This window comes from Ooceraea biroi, chromosome 7 (assembly GCF_003672135.1).
Source record: "Ooceraea biroi isolate clonal line C1 chromosome 7, Obir_v5.4, whole genome shotgun sequence".
NCBI lineage: Eukaryota > Metazoa > Arthropoda > Insecta > Hymenoptera > Formicidae > Ooceraea > Ooceraea biroi.
Window position 1 is genome coordinate 7766480 of NC_039512.1, and position 17822 is coordinate 7784301.

The window sequence follows — 17822 nt, forward strand, 5'->3', positions numbered from 1 at the left end:
TACGCAATTTCCTGATTACGCTAACCCTTATTTGTTTCTATTTTACGCGAGTGTGTAATTTATCGGTCGGCAACGTCTTGTCCTTCGTCGCAACAGAAATATGAGATTGCCGCCTTTATCCCTGCTATCGATTTTTAAGTATTTTTCTTTTACGTATATTTTTATGCGTGCGTATTCGTCCATGTAATATTCCCTTGAAGCAAATCCTCCCACGCCTTCTCTGATGACATTTTCTTTTTATTTTCTATTACTTAACTGATTTTATAATATGCGCATACGATACTCGAGCTAACATAATACAACATAAACGCTTTGTTAGATAAGAAAAGGAAAAAATAGAAAGCTTCTCCGAAACTGTTATAAGCTCACCGTTCTCTTACTTCTTGAGAAAAGAAATGCCGTCATGTTGTGTATCACTGTCAAGGATACGACAATCGTGACTAAAGTTACTTTGCACGAAACCGAGTTATTCCAACCCTGCCAGCGCTTGCAGGATTTGTTGTTTCATCGTCCTTGAAATGCACGAAGAATCCGAGACATAGCGTTATCAATTATCAATATGCCGCACAATTTTTAGAAATTCACGCGATGCGAATAGCGTTCCTCATTAATAGTAGTAACTGACTAATTAATTGCACAGACATATAAAATCGTGGACGGATATTTTATTCCAATTTTAGTAAGATATTAAAGTTATATGTGATAGACGCTAAGAAATACTAGATGCTAAAAATATAAAGTAGAAAAATACCGTAGCTGCCGTGGTGCAAGTGCACGAGACGGTAATCGTGAAGGATTTTATCAAGAATAACGCGTTATTTCCGCAATAAATGAGAGATTTAGCGCGCAAGAATGACGCGAGTCTATAATTTATAGGGTCCGTTTTAGACAGCACTTCACATTAAAACTCTTTGAGATCGCGGGTTGACCTTATTCCTGCATCGAGCGCTTAAATTCGCGAAAACGTATTCTGCCCGATGCATGTGTTCAGGAATCAGCGTTCGTCTGTCGAATTAGCGTCGAACCGGCAATTAGCGCTTCGACGAAGGATGCGGCACGCGTGTCGCAATGTTTGCGTCACGCGTCGCTCCGCGTTTATTCGCGTCAGCTCTTAATTGAAATCCTTTCGGTGCGTACGCGGAGCGTGTCGAGCTGATCTACGAGCTCGCGGAGCATAGGTGACACGACGATTTAATATCAATGCGAAAAAAGTCGTCGTCCTCCCTCGCCGTTGCGACCTCGTCGAGGAATGCCAGGACACAGTCACCTCTCGAACGCTGTCGATCAGAGACAGAGAAAATATACACCGGCCGATATACACTAACTAATAAATCGCGATGCACCGTCATCGCGACGCGTCCACGCCACTGATTTATCGCTTGCCTTAATCATCGGCGAAGACGATATTGAAAAACAGGAGACTCGGAGGAGTGCGGATAAATTGACACGAAAGTCGGCTCTTACCCGCTCTATCATCATTACAACAGAGTTATATTTACACCGGCTGGTTATGTAAATGTTTATGTAAATGTTTATGTAAATGTTGCAAATCGCGCTCGTAAGAGTTGTCTCTTAATTCTCGCGATGCGACTCTTGAAAGATTCACCACTTTGCCAGGCTAGCCGCGCCACGATCGACACGACGACTAACGGCAGCGAAAGATCGATACCTCCTCGGTCGCACGATTCCGAATGCGTTTCGCGTCTCTCGACTTTAGCTGGAACCAGTCCCACCGCATTCTTTTACGGCGCATCGTATAATCGTGAGATTATTGTGGGATTATTAACGGGCAATCGTTGATATAATCATAACTCACCGGAGCTTTTTATCGAAACGATGTTGTTTATCGAGCTAAAGAACGGTAATTGTGAATACATTGTGTCACTCAGATTATATATCTTGAATTATGGCTATTGTAGTTCTTATTTGTGAACAGACAATTGTATTTGCAATCCGCGTATACCGTTTTCTGTCATCAAACTGAGTATAAACATGTCAATTATTTTTCGTTCCATGCTGGTCTGAATTACATCTTAAAAAATAATATCAAAATTGGTAATACCAGTAAACTGGCAAATCTATAATAAGACTGAAAACTAAATATCTGATAAAATAGCAAAGTATTTTTCGCGATTCCAAAAAGAGATGATTCATGAATGGGAGCAAAATTGGAGGATTGCGTGGATGGCACGAGGATATAAATATTTGGAGGTAAAAGTGAAAGCCCGCGAAGTGGGTCATCGGATGAAGGTGGTACGTCATCGAGGGATTATCGGCGACGTTTCTCGATCGATAGCATCGAGAGGCGTCACGGCGCATCACGGTTGATGATTGCCTCATCATCGAAATCGCAGCTTCCTGTACGAATATATTTGATTTGCGCGTTCGTTAGAGTCAACCGGATTACCGCGTTGAATCAATACGGTACGCTTCGTCAGTAGCATCGTCAGTGCCCTCGTCGAGCAGTCACTCTCGCGCATATCCCGATATCCTCTCTCCTTTTCACGCAAGCTTAGAAATAGCTTTCGACTCTAGCATCGACGAGCTTAAAGAGGTCTCCTCATTTCCTTCGCGAGGACACGCAAACCGAGATACACACACTCCGGAACTTTAAATGAGAAGCCGTCTTCGACAATAAAAGTGACCGCTAAGTCATCAATCAGTTCGTTGGAGGATACTCCTCCTATCCAGAAGTGCTTCCAGGAATTTTTTTCTTTCTCGTGCGAAGCATTTCTTTTTTACATTTCGAGTCCGAATGAATTGGCGATTGGGGCTAACGCGATCTTTTTTCATGCCGGCTATTCACCGATGCGCTATTTCTGTGTCGTCACTGACCAGCGCGCAAAAACCTCGTGAGGAAGCACGTGCGCGATGCGCCGCAGATGCAACGCGCGCGCGGCGTCCCTTGCGGCGCTCTATCGCGCATTACTGCACAGTGACATCACGCGAAATTACGCTCCGTATTGCGAAAGGTATTACGTTTATAGCACGGCGCAGAGTGCCGAGGTGTTGCGCAGCTGTTGAATTCGTAGAGAAATTATACGTTGCGTTTGTTCAACGTTAAATGCACGCATATTCAAACAAATCAAATGCGCTCCGAAAGTCGACGTGAGAAAATTCTCTCATGTCATTTTTTCTTTGACAGACATTGCCGTCATCATTGCAGATCATCCTTGCTGTTATATTCACTTAAACTGTATGTAACACAAGATTATAATATAATATAATATAATAAAATAAGAAACTTTAAATTTTTGGCCATATCAAATAGAATTTTAATTAAATAAAATGGAATTCAATTAAAAACAAACAATTCCGATATACGGATATATGGATAATAATGCATTAAATTATATTTTCTTTTATCTAGATCACTATTAATAAACGGAAAGCACGTTCAAGCATGTGGACGAATTTGTTGACATCTGTGCACCGAACATTTAACTCGACGTTGGTGAAACAATTATTCGCTAGCTTTCTCTCTCTCTCTCTCTCTCTCTCTCTCTCTCTCTCTCTCTCTGTTTCTCTCTGTAGTTAGTATTAGCGGCGGATTGTAAACGTTGGAAGATCAATATTTTGGTAGTGGTTCTCATGCTGCACGTCCGCCGTGTATGTGCAAATTCGACGCGATTAGTTCGGTCAATTGATTGACTGGACTTGTTCCATTTAACAATCATTCGCTGCCAATTCAGGAACGCAATCGGAATTACCAATTTTAAATCGTTCATGCATTAATGATGAATCGATATCAAATAAGGAATTTAATCGACACTAAAGTGATGAGTAAGTAATAATCGATTTTGATAATTTTGCTTAGAAGTGTAACGAAATATAATTATTGCACTGTAATGCATTTGGTGGCATAAATTGGTGATAATTGGTGATAAAGCTATCTCAAAAGAGATTTACACACGACGTCATTCTGTTAACAAAAACGTAATTTTTCTCTAATTTCACTACTTTTCCCTGATATTAAATAAAGCATTTTTGTAATGCATTTTTATACGCGTGCAGATTTCTGTTGTGCCAAATTCGCATAAGCTATCTCTTCACTTTTTCAACGAGCGATGCGTTTTCTTGCCTTTGTTTTCTTTGACTTGGCAATGATTGGTCCAGTTTTTCTCGGCACTCCTTTCTGCAAATTTCTAGTCAGCGTGCTCCTATCTCCTCGCGACTGCATTGTATAATTTCATTGCGTACGCTTTTAACCCGTTCTCCACTGCGAAGTCTGACGCAGCGCACCGCCCACTATATGCGACACACTGTGACAGTAATGCACGTTCTCGCGAACGCAAGCGGCTAAACTCCGCCAGAAATATGCAAGGTGAGATTAGTCAGCACATTGAGACATTTTACAATTTCAATTTTTTTACGATATGAAGATCTCTCCTCCCAAACCTCACAAGTTGTATTCGTCTATGGCTGCGAGTAAATTACATTTTCAAAACTAGCTTAAATTTAGAAACCACAAATTTACATACGTCATACTTATTTATTAAGAGAGCAATACATTAGTGAAATCAGGAAGTTATAAGCATCTAAACTCGACTTTATATAAATTATTTTGTATATACAGACAAGCGACATTAAGTAACAATACGTAGAAGAGAAAACTTTACTTGGAAGAAAGAAGAATAATAGTGAGAGAAAAGGTAAAAAAATAAAGAAACAAATGAATAAATCGGTATTGAGCCGATCCTGAGAAATAAGTGCAAATTACATAATCGAATTTTTAATTCAGCCTTATTTAGAAAAATCTCTCCCTCCACCGTCTCAATCTCTTCAGCCAGAATGGAGTCGAGAGTTTTTCCTGGTGCGGTCATTCACCAAGTCAATCGCCGTTCCGGTATTCACGATTGCGACGCCCGAGAGACCAGCGGCGTCGAAAGCATTCATCGTCATCGGCGTCTTGGCACGCGCCATCCGACGTCGTCGCTGCGGCGTCGCAGCGTCACGCGCGCTCGCTTCACCACCGTTTAAATTTAGATGCCGCCTATTACGCGAGCAGGCTCGTGCGCCTCGACGCAACCTCGACGACGTTGCCCACCCCACCGTTATGACGACGGCATAACGCCGGAAGCGGTTGCGCCAGGAAGCTATCGCGAAATCACGAGATGCCGAAATGTACAAACCTTCACGTGTCGGGGTGAGCAGTGCGACACATGACACATTTCGTCGATGTAACAATTTACGCCTACTGCAGGTATTATTCAATAAATTGACCATTATCATATTATCTAATTAATTAATTACTGCATTATTTAATTAAGTGTTGCGTCTATTAATTATTCAACAAGTCCATTATTTGCAAAGTTTAGTTTAAATATCAACTATGTGGTATCTAAAATAGACAATTACAAATTATAGACTGAAATGTTGTGTTAATGCAACAGCGCTGATAGATAACGCTGGAATTCGAATATTTCGCAACAGTTGAAAGCAACTGAGGAATTTTTTAAATCACTTTATCAATTTCAACTAGGTCTATAAAGTCCATTTTAGTCGTATTTTAATTGCCTACTTTGTACACAAAACAGATCTCGTAAATTATAGATCTGCTCTTGTATCGTATAGAATGCCTTAATTTAATTCCTCTGAATTTTTCGATATAACTTGATTATTATACGACTTTTATTACCGTATTATTTCATGATATTATTCGTGAAAACTCACAATCGTTTAACAATAAAAGCACACTACATGTTACATTATAGCCATGCTTGCATATAAAGCAACGTGTATACATGTATACATTTCGTGCATATATTTGCGTGCATATATTTCATCAATTGCGTAATGCTTGACTAACCCGTTTTAACGGCCGTCAATCGATCGTGACATGTATCGCCGAATTTCCATAGTTTAGCGCATAATACGCGTGAAGTTGAAGAAATTTCTAAACCACCCCAACGTTGCGTTTCGTCATTTGTCGAATCGACTTTTGCACGATCGATATGGCACACCGCATATCTCGTACCGCCGAGTCACAAAAACGGCAAGGTGTGTCGGATCACGTCGATTACCGCTCGCAAAATCCACTCAAGGAAATATCTGGTCATCAATCAGCAATCTTCCAATTCCCGTTCAATATCTTTGAAACGAGGTATTAAACCAGTCGATAACAGAAAATTATTCTCTTATTACATTTATGTATTTATTACGCGTTTACTATGTAACGTTATCGTTTATCAAACAATTTGAACGTTGTGAAAATATATCGACAGACGAATGGAATAAAAATTTCATTAAAGAGATTGAGATTTCGAATCCAGGAAAAAATCTGTAAATAAAAATATAAAATCGTGGGTAGTTCTAAAATATCGCCGTACCGCGTTGAAATAAATTCTACAATTGTTTGGATTGATAGAAAAGTCGATTTCTATAAGTGTGGATAATATGTTTGTTGAAAAACCAATATTTTAAAAATACATGAAATTCTCTTCATCAGAGATTTAATCCGCGCGACATTTAGTAGCTTACACCGACTACTAAATGTCACAAGTGATTAACATTAAAGCAGCAATTCATAACAATCGCTTCTCCATGAATCGCAGTAGCCGCACGATAACATTACATAAATTTTCATCTTTACTTTTGCTCAGATTTCCATAAACAAAATCCCTTAACGTGGGAGAAAGATTACAAAGCTAGACTAGACCACCTATATACAACAAGTTCAAACGCTGGAGTGATAAATCAAACGCAAACAGCGAAACTTCCTTACCGGAAGAAGCCGCCTCGGCCAATGGATCGTCGGAAGGCTGCACACCTAGCCAGAGGTCGATCGAAGCATCCCGCGCCACAATCGAACGAGAAGAATGAAGTATCGACGATCTGCAGACAGCGGCCGGGACAGACACCGGAAACGCGGAACCGTGTGCGAACGCAGGTGACGACGAGAGCTAACTGGCGGTGGCCACGTGGAGGAGGAAGGTTCGACCGTCACTGAAGCCGCGACGTCCGCCACCTCCACCACCTCCAGCGCGGCGGCAACGACGTCGACGGCGTCGACGACGGCGATGCATGACGCCCGAAATAGCGTCGTCCTTGGCGGTACGCGTGACGTCGTCATCCCGCCGCTCGGTCGATGACGGACGGGGGCGGCGTTATGACGTCAGCGCTGATGCTACCGCCGCCGTCGCCACCGCCGCCGCCACCACCACCACCGGCTCGACACCGAGCTTGCGCGGATAGTATTAAACGGAGCAGGCACGAGACGCGGCTTTCCCTCGGGGAACGATCGATGGAGATCGATTTCAACTTGTCCACCGTGCAACGGTCTTGCTTTGTCGCAAATTAACCGGCAGAATCAACGGCATTACGCGGCGCATTTCGCAGAAAGTACATGATAATGACCGTCTTCATTACATCTTTCCTATGCGAGATCCTGAAGATGGCCTTGAAAGTTGTCTTCTGTAATATATACAGATTCTCAAGTTTCCTTATCCTGTTTGCTATCTCGATTTTATGTCGAAACTGATTCCCACTTGACGAAAGTGTCGAGAGCTCAGTAATCTTTTACGTAAGAAGCTGAAGGAAAACGGATTACAAAACAAATTAAGTTTCAGGAACGCAATCATTTTAATTTCGTTTTTTAATTAATCTTCAATAAACCTATTTCAACGAGGATTTCTTAATCTCAAGCTCGAAATATCTGGCAACAAGAAGTAAAAAGTCATAAAAAAATCAGATAAAACTCAATCAACCCTCGTTAAAGGAAAAGTACTCCGAATTAGTACAAGAGTTCCTAAATGAAAGCGGTGACGTCAGATGTTCTGTGCATGCAGAAATAAAATATCTGTGATATTTTAACGCGCCCAATCAATGACTACCACTGTATATTTTCAAAAGAAATGGTCACAAACACAGAAGATTGCTTCTCTTTACGCGATTTATTTTCGGAACGACATAAGAAACTGTACTCTGGATATATCCTATGTGTCTCTGAAATACATACAGTACGACATCCCACTAGTTTAACACCCACTACTATGTAACATAACGTTATCATAAACAATCTATAAACGAGGATGGCAAATGCGACGATGGTGAAAGTATTTGCGACTATTAATATGACTACATCAACATGCGGCAATATATAGCGATTATGAAAGTATTTATGATGATTATTTGTGATTATTTATTGATTATGATTATTAATCGGATACGCGATTAATTCATTTAAAAGAGATTGCACAAAAAGTAGTCGCATTGACGTATACGCGTAACACATTGCCGTCTCTAACAACCGTGTGTCTAAGAGGCTTATGGTAATTCGGGCATAACGCGGCAAAAATCTGTAACGCCGCGCGCTGTATGACGCACGTGTTTGCTTCACTTGAAATAGACTTTACTACGCGAAATCGCGTTCTGACTGAATTTCGAGCAGACGGCACAAATATCCGTACAGGCCCAATTTATTCCACCGTACAATTATCCCCTTACAAGCGGCCTTCGTGTTTGCAAGGGAATCAGAAGTTTCTTTCACACCTTGTGAGACATATAAAATGAATATATTATAGTGAATATCTTATATAATATATGTAGTATATTGTTAAAATTAGAACTCGCGTATATGTTATGACAGCTACAACGTGCATTACATCCCGCGACGTTAACATGACGATGATAGGACTGGTAATCGACTGCTTTCTGATCGTTTCTACATGAACCGATACCAAACTACTACAAGTCACGATACCGAAATCTCACCCTTTGACGCAAGTCTCATAACGTCACGGTAACAATAGCGTGCGTTAAATATTTCACGAAGTTTCGCGGTGTAACATTTATGCAATATAAATCACGTTGGCTCGCATGCGTCTAATTTCTCTACGCTTTTTTCCTCTATGTACACCCCATGAAAGTTCGTTTCTTGGTCACGCGTCTGTTCTAGAGAGAGGGTTTGGCTTTCGAAAGATAACAAGTGGATTTATCATATATAGCATGATTGAATATTCATCTCCTATAAATGCATTTCCTTTTTCACATGTATATTATTTATCTCAAGTATAATTTGCATTCGCGAAATATATTTTTATTATTGTGCGTGCTTAATCAAGCAATATCACAAATATTTTTTTCAACAATATGAAAACATGCATTGCAGAAGATTGATATTTGATTATGAAATTTAATATTTGTTTATTATTATAGAAAGAATTTACAATTGTATTGATCTACATTTTATGAGTTAGCGAAATAGAATAATTACTAGCAAATAATATGATATAATTACATATTAATAAGTTGAATCAAATTGCAATTTGATGTGCTATAGATATTAGATACGAAAGTCAATTATCCATTAAAAATGTGTTATTGTATATCGTGATTGCAAGTAACTTTATAATTAAATTAATTTATTTCACAACCTTTTTATTAAATATCTCCAATCAAATCAAAATTAAAGCATTAAACAATTTAAAGCATCTCATATCATATATAAAATGTAACATAACATCTTTAGAAAAATATCTATTAAAACGTAATCATTTATATAAACCTTCAATTCCGTTGGATCGCTTAATATAATTAAAGAATTTCTATAGAAAGTTCAAAGTATCGTGTATATAAAGCAAGCAAGAGTTGAGTTAAATTTAAATAAATATCAAAAGATATTTACTATAATAATAATAATTTTATTACACACTATCGCTTACTTCCTCCACCCTCCCGCCCACGTTGTAATCCCATAAAAAGAACTCTCCATCTCCGTCGCTGAACGTTCCCAAAAATTGGCAATCTGCCGTGTATATTATCCGTTATTATCTCACCTCTCGATTATGCAAAAAGATACGTTTTATCTCGGAAAAGCGCGATATGAATTCCGGATCGAACGTGATTTACAATCCGCCGGCTGTCATCGACTAGCGCGATAAACAAATCGATTGGCGAACGAATCACAGGGCACCTTATCAGTGCCAGAGTATCGCAACGTTACGAGCACATAATTCACGGCGGGTGTGCGGCGTCGCGACGCTCGTCAGCCGCCGCATCATCAGCACGCGCAGACTTTCGGCGTTCTCGCGCGACGCATTCGAGACGAGAGGTTTATATCTCGCGTGTGGTTCGACATCGCTATAGACCATGTTGGAAACGTGAAAAGTGTACGCGGCACGTGATGCGTCAGCCGTCTTCGCCGCCGCTTTCGTCTCTTTTGTAGCTCGGCCAAGTAGCCGCGGATCGCCTGCCTCGCACGTATATTTAGTTTGCCCAGCAAAACAATGCAATTGGCCTCTAGGAAGCGCTCGGCTACTCGGCTCTCCGCTTCAGATCAAAACCAGAACCTTCTTTTAACCCTTCATACTTCGACTGCCGTGTCACGAGTACTTGGGCGATGTCTTTTTGAGAATACATGATGCTCGTACAGGATGATGCCTTAATTTATAATTACCATCGAGGAATCAAATTAGACGCAGGAGTTTGGCTACTTTAGATCATGACTTTCATGACGAATACAGGTACTTTTTTTAATACGGTTGCTATGACAGTCAAAGCAATGGACAATTCGTAATCAAATAAAATTTGATTTTTACAAGGAGCGAAATATTTAACGTAAGTTTTCCTAGCTCAAGTTTTGCACATACTTTCCTAATATAATTTCTTTTTAAATCGCGCTTATATATGATGTTACTTCAATAATAAAAGATAAAGACGTGAAAATAAAGAAGTTACTAGAAAAAATGGAGCGACCCAGAAATTATTCTAGGAGTGTCAATTTTCCTCGTTTAAATGATGCGGAGCAGCTCTTCATGAACATCGTTTTTATATGCCAATACAGGTTTTTGTCGGAAGATTAATTATGTTATGTATAATCGAACTCCTTTAAATGCTAAAAATAACCAACAACCCCTGCATAAGATTCTTCTATAATGCAATCTCATACGAATTATACAGGTGATTTCTTATCCTTATACAGTACATGCAAACTAGATTACTAATAATAATAATCAATTAATGTAAATCGAGTGCTTTATCCCCAAAACTGGCCTTTCCGCATAACTTTAAGGTATTTAAAAAATTATAACAGTGAAAAGATCGATTAATAGCAAAAAAAGAACCAACAAGAGAGAGGCCCATTGTATCTAGTAGCCAAATGAGCGCAGCTATGGAGAACTCGCGAGGTAACGGAATATGCGCATACTAATTAGCCGCGACGCGGGGAATCCGCCCTGAAAATCGACACGCGAATCGCGTACAGCTGGTCTGTATAACGCGAAAATAGAGGCGTGAGCGTGGAAAGAAAATAGGACGGCGCGGCACGGGAGAGTCGAGAATATAATATAAGAATTTTTATACGCGGGAGAGAGAGAATATATTTTCCGATATCACTTTAAGCTGTCCCTTGTGTGCACTGCTCAGTGGCTGCGTGAACGAGCCCTACGTTATAACGGGTGCGCGCGTTACGGTCGCAGGAAAGCACGCGCGCGCGACGTCGTTATCTTGGTTACGGCACACGCGTACATAATAAACACGTGTAATGCACGTATATACGGCACCACGGCTGTTTATGGAGCTCTGGCCTTGGCGAGTCAAGGGACGCGGGATTTGTCGCCCGTAACCTCCCTGCATCCCTCCGCCTTCTACCCTTCTGACATCGGCGCCTCCACAACGTCGAGAACAACTCATTCCCGGACACGCGCGGCGCTCCCTTTGATCGCGCGATCAGAGCCTTCGATCTCAGATAAATCTCTTTCCGAGAGGCCGATTAAATCCGGTCTCGAGAAAGTCTGACTTACGCATGTACGGAACACAGACGCGCAGCAGATTTATGCGATGTCCGCGATCCGAGAACGATGAGTCGAGTCGTTACTCTTCATGATCATCGCGTGAGCAAGGTAAAAGAAGAATTGTACGGATGACAGTTCTGCGGAAATGATCAATTATCAATATCGAGTGATCGACAAAATCGAGATTTTTTTACTATCATTCATCTTAAAGAGGGATCATCAGTGAGAGTGCATCGTGATTATTTTTATGGGACCTGCTACGTAAGAAAATATAAATTTTTCCAAAAGAGAAGACGAATAATTAATAATTAATTTTGATAATTTTATAAATAAATAATTTTATAATGATATTATGGTGCTATTGAATCTGTCGAGTGCAGAGTAACTGTTTTCTTGAAAATCTTGAAAAAGATGAAAGGTTTAATAAAAGTAACGATGATGTGCAGTATCTCTCATTCTGATGTGCGTTTATGGTAAGAGAAGGTATTTTTGCTATTTATATATTTTACTTTTCTACAAAGTTGATAAGGTCAGCGTGATATTCGATTAATTAAACGGTTACGGTTATGACCGATCGAACTCAGACGTCATGATTTTTACATGCTTGCCGATATCAGAGTATGGATGCAGTTTGTTAGACAACATCCGCAACAACATCTTCGATAATTTGATTAAACTTAATTGTGTTGCTGTGTAATAATGCAGTAATAATGCAATAATACGAAAGTTCCACTGCAAGAATATTATAGTACAAAAATAATACGTGGACTTGTATTACGATAAAATATTAATTTTGTGATTCAACATTTTGCACAAACATGCAGCCCAGGTACTGGATGCCTCATACATAAGTAAACACAAGCGTTACATATAAGCGAGTAGAAATGCATGTCGTGTAATTTAGTTTGTAATTACGATACTTCCTATTATGTTACAATAAGTCATATAAATTTCTGACTTATTAAAATTTCTCCTCGATTTTGCACATTACATTTTACAATTAAATAAATAAATAAATAAACCTCGACGGCATGTTTCAAATAACTGCAAAACAAGATTTAAACAGTACGGTATTTATTAATAATCCAGAATATTAACCGGGAATTACAAGTTTCGAGCGATCGAAACTTTCGCTTTTGTCATAATTTTTCTTCTTTTTTTCTAGCACGATCGCGCACCCCCTAATGATCCCAATGATGCATAGCGTCAGCCAGCTGACTTAAACGGCGCAGCGCGATATTTAACGGTACGGAGGAAACCATAAGCACTGATTTACCATTGTCACGGCCGTTACTCTCTCGAGCGAGAGCGTTACAATCAGCGGCTGTTGCAATTCGCGCGCGGCAGTGCTGCGAAACCGGTGACCGGCCGCCCGCCTCGCCGCTTCGTCTCGCCGCGCCGCGCCGCGCCGCACCTGCACCCGCTCTCGGCGGCAGCGTGCAAGTGGTTATATTTGTAGTCCTCGTATATACTCTCTTCTTTCCCTGCAGTCTCGTGCAGGCCAAGTATGTACGCGGAAAAGAAACGACTTGCACTCGGCCGACTGCCAGACTATATTTACCGCGACGTGCCGATTACACCTGTAAAAAGTCCCGTGGGAGAGAGGAGAGCGCGGGTCTCCCGTGGTGCCTCTTAATCACGGGGAATCCGCGAGACTCCACCCAACATACACCCGAGAATGTAACCCGCGGCATCAATTTATTTATATACGTCTATCGATCGAAAGTAAAATGATCGCGGTAGCCATGGTGAAGATGAAAAAATACCATGAAGGTGAAAAAATACCTGGAATCGTGTATAAAGTACGTGGAATCTTTCAAGTATTTCTCGAGTAAATGTGCTTGATTTAGAGGTGCGATGGGGGTGATGATAGTAACGGCGATGACTTTAATGGCAACTATTAATTATCTAAATTTGAATCTTTAGTAGATGATACACCTTCACATATATCTTGATGTAATTTTTTCATTGACATGTTTTTTTTATTAAAGATGTATTAAAAATACTAAAAACTAACATGTTATTAATTAGATTTGGAAATCTACTCTGTACAATTTTTCAAAATTTGAAAAAAAGGAGATTTTTCCTAATAACGTTGAAATAACAAAAGTAAAGTCTACATTAACTAAAGATTCAAACGCTAAAACATTTAAAGAGTCGCGACAACTTGACGTCACAATTTTTACGCGGTCGTCGATCGATGCCTTCAGGTGAATTGTGATTTAATTGGCAGACGGAGAATAAGCAAAGTGGACCACCGCGATTGTCTAGGCGAAATAATAACAATGATATTCTTGTCCGCTACCTACGTCACGGCGGTGACGTAAGCAAATATCGGGCACACAAACGGTGACGAGCGTTTGGAAATATCGGTCGGGCGCGAGGTGGTGATAACCCAAATTGTAAGTATTCAATTATTTATCTGCCGTTACTCGATTAACCACATATGGCACAAAAAGAACCTCAATGATGAAATATGACACGGTAAAATAATTTGTCATTCCATTTCCAACAAAAAATTTAATGTATAATTTTCAGGCAAATATAAGTTAATAGACAAGGGAAACCAATAATAAAAATTAAACATTTTGCTTTGATCTTGTCGAAATAGGACAAATTTATAATATTATCGATAAGAAACAAGGCTTAAAACACAAACAAACAAGGCCAAAATGATTAAATGACTAAATGACCAAAATGATTAGTGTCTATGAAAAGTGTATAACACTTATCTTAACGATTGTGATATATAATATAATGTAATATAAAATCTCTCTCATGGTTGTTTGATATTATCGAGTTGAAAACTGGCGCACCAATGAATCAATATGTAATAAATTATATTAATTCCGATAAATGTTTATTTTTGCAACCAAATTTAATGGAATATAATGATCCAAATATCGCACAATATGCACAGAAATAGATGTTTTGCAACTATAGTCATGTCATTTAATAAATCTCAATTGTGTCATACTTAACTGTGTATAATAATCACAGCCACACACAAATTTAACAAGTCTGTAATAAAGGACTGCACAGTGGAAATATAATAATATAATCGTTAATAAAAATTCAATATTTTAATCGCACATATTATCAAGTATTATGAAATTCTCTACCGCGACTATTTCTTAATTTTTTATCATTTTTAAATAATTTGATATTTTATGAATAAAATAAGTTAACATTACATTTATTCTATTATTTAACGTTTCGTACATATCTCAACAATAAATTATTAAACTTTACAAAGTGTTTCTATACGAATTTGTCATGTAATTTCTCCACTTTTGTTATAAATTCATTAGTTAATAATCTCGCGGTGTATGTATTTTGTTCACTAATCTTCATTTAAAATTTCCCTCATTAATTTCTTGTTTTTCAGTCATTAATTAGTAATTATCAAATTATTGATTAGACTGCATGTGGAGTCCCGATAATCAAATAACATTTGATAGGGGCATATTGTATTATTTAAATGTATACGCGTACGCGATAGAAAGAAGAGACCGTAAAATCATGAAATTTTCATTGTACGTTATATCAATACAGATTTGTAATCCGCGTCAAAGAGATCGCGATCAAACGAATAATGAGTTTGCGCACCGATCGCGACTTCGCACTCTCAGCGCGATTATCAGGGCGTCGCGATAACCACCACCATCACCGTCACCATCATCATCACCGTATAACACCACCACCATAACCGTCACCAGCAGCGAGCAGCTTACGGGGTAATCCACGCGATCTTGCGCGCGCCCCCGTTTTTCTCTGACTTACACTTATTCCAGTGATCATGGCGTTGTGCCGCGTGGTGCTCGAGGTTCCGATGATGATCATGATTGTTGTTGGTGTCCGCGGCAATGGTGACCTGGTGATATGGCGTGGCGGTGGCCAGGTGGATCGGCGCCGCCGCCGATCGCTCCTGTTGCTCGACGCCCAGGTGCCGGGCGGCGGCAGCGGTGACATCGGCGGCGCCGCGATGCTGCTGCTGCTGATGATGATGATGATGATGATGATGATGATGATGATGATGGTGCGCCGCGACGCCGACGGCGGCGGCAGTCGCTTCCGTGCTGCCGGTGCTGTCCTCGACGGTGGTACGCATCGCGCGTACGATCACGGCGGCGCTTTGGCGACGACCTCGCGTCTACGTTCAATCGCGATGACGGCGACTGCTCACCGGGCGCGAACGCGAACGATCGCGCGTGGCATCCCGCGCGATTCGCGACCAGCACGTGCGGAATCGATCGCGACCGGAAACCGCGAGCGGAGCGCGCGGCGAACAACGAAGCGTCCGAGTCGTTGCACGTGCTCACGATCTACAGATCCGCGCGAGCCGTCCCTCGAAACGTCGTGGAGAGGCTCGCGAAGGTCTCTCGAGTGAATCTTGATACAGCGGCGAATTGCTCGCTCCGATCGGCGTGAGCATTGAAGATCCAGATCCACTTGGACAGCGAGGGATCCGACGAGGAATGTTGCACGTGACGAGATCGTACAGAATGAGATCGAGATATCTTATACACGGTCCACGCCGACCGATTATTACAAACAAATCGCGTCGAAGAGATTGCGAAAAAAACTGACGTTCAGTATTGGTATATCCCTTTAATTAAGCATGCGCGCCGCGCACGCCGGCTGGCAAGTAGATGGCAGGAGAGAGGACAGGAGGACCAAGTGGAAACGGCGATAAACGGTCAGACCCTCGACGAGGCACAGTGGAAAATCCTCACGCGAGTACTGGTCGACCGAACGCGTGTTTTCTCTTGACTGTCGAATTGTCGACGGTCGGAGGGAAAATTGTATGAGAGAAACAGGATGAAAGAAGAAAAAAAGAAGAAGGAAGAGAAAGAAAAGAACTGGAGCAGAAGGATCTCTTGCCGTCAGCCGATGAAAAAGGCGCGCGTCTCGCGGTCTCCACACCGCACACACACAACACACAGGGATCAAAGTGGCAGCCTCCCCCGCGCAACAACGAATGAACGAACGAGCGTGAGGGCACACGTGAACGTATCACCGACCTGCGTGCGTCGTCGTAGGGCAAGGCGAATCCTTCCTGATGATGTCGTCGGAGGTCAGCGCCCCACCGAGGAGCCCGAATACTTCCGCCCTGGGCACTCGCATCCAGAATCGCTTATCGTCGCTGCAGCGACATCGTCGCTCTTCCGGCGCGAGCTGGTCCTTGAGTACACCTGCTACTGTTGCTGCTGCTGTTACTGCTGCTCGAAACCGTACGATCGCCGAGGGGGCCGATAACCGTCGCGATTACCATCCAGCACTGGTAGATTAATGATAGATCGTCACTCTGCGGGAACACCGATCACGGCGGCGATCAACACGCGGAAATTCGAAACGGGATCGCACAGGTGTCCGCCGTCGCTGTCGCGAAAACGTGGAAACTACCCCTCGTAGGTACGTTCGATCCCGCACGATTCCGCACGCGGTTGACGGTGTCCGCTTTCGGCAAGTGCCTGCGGACGGTGTCGAGGTGAAGCTCGAGACGGAGAGATAGAGAGAAAGAGAGAGAACGAGCGAGAGACAGGTGAAAGATCCCGAGAGAGAGTGAAACCTCCGGTTACCCTGAGGAACGGTACACTCGCACGGGTGGCCGGCCGCCGCGTAACTGAGTCCGGATCGCGCGCGTTCCTCCACTATATTAAAACCGTACCGTGTGTAGCGAGACGGCGGCAACGGCGGCGGTGGCGGCGGTGGTGGCGGCGGTGGCGGCGGCGGTGGCGGTGGCAGAGCAAAGTGGAGGAGAACGGAAGGAGCGGTGACGGGAGGCGGACGGCGCTAACGATGACGTCACCGCGGACGTCATAACCCGGTACGCGCACACGGCAGCAGCCAACCGGCGGATCGATGGATCCGGCGCGAGTGTGTGAGCGCACCTATTGGCCCACGCGGTTGATGATGCCACTACGGTGACGTCAACACACCACCCACCGGCCGCCCGACTATCCTCCCCCTCCTTCTTGCTTTCTTGCCGCTTCCTCGCCACCCTCCGGCACCCGTTCCAACCCCACGCAAAAGCCTCGAAGCACCGGTGGCATGCGAATCCAAACGTCGCCGTATCATTGCAAATGG

General features: G+C 42.0%; 1 protein-coding gene and 1 long non-coding RNA gene across 2 annotated transcripts in view; both read right to left on the minus strand.

Moving 5' to 3' along the window:
• Positions 1 to 17360, minus strand: part of LOC105279264 (nuclear receptor subfamily 4 group A member 2) — a 63408-nt gene extending 46048 nt beyond the window's left edge. The window contains exon 1 of the mRNA XM_011338921.2: positions 16757 to 17360. Coding sequence (XP_011337223.1) covers positions 16757 to 16859 — 103 coding nt within the window. The 5' untranslated portion in view covers positions 16860 to 17360. The remainder of the gene's footprint in view (positions 1 to 16756) is intronic.
• Positions 148 to 6994, minus strand: LOC105279263. The gene is made up of 2 exons (XR_003406784.1): positions 6725 to 6994; positions 148 to 6091 (listed from the first exon to the last, which is right to left on the minus strand). It is a non-coding gene; the product is annotated as an uncharacterized LOC105279263 (long non-coding RNA).
• Positions 17361 to 17822: the final 462 nt, after the last annotated feature.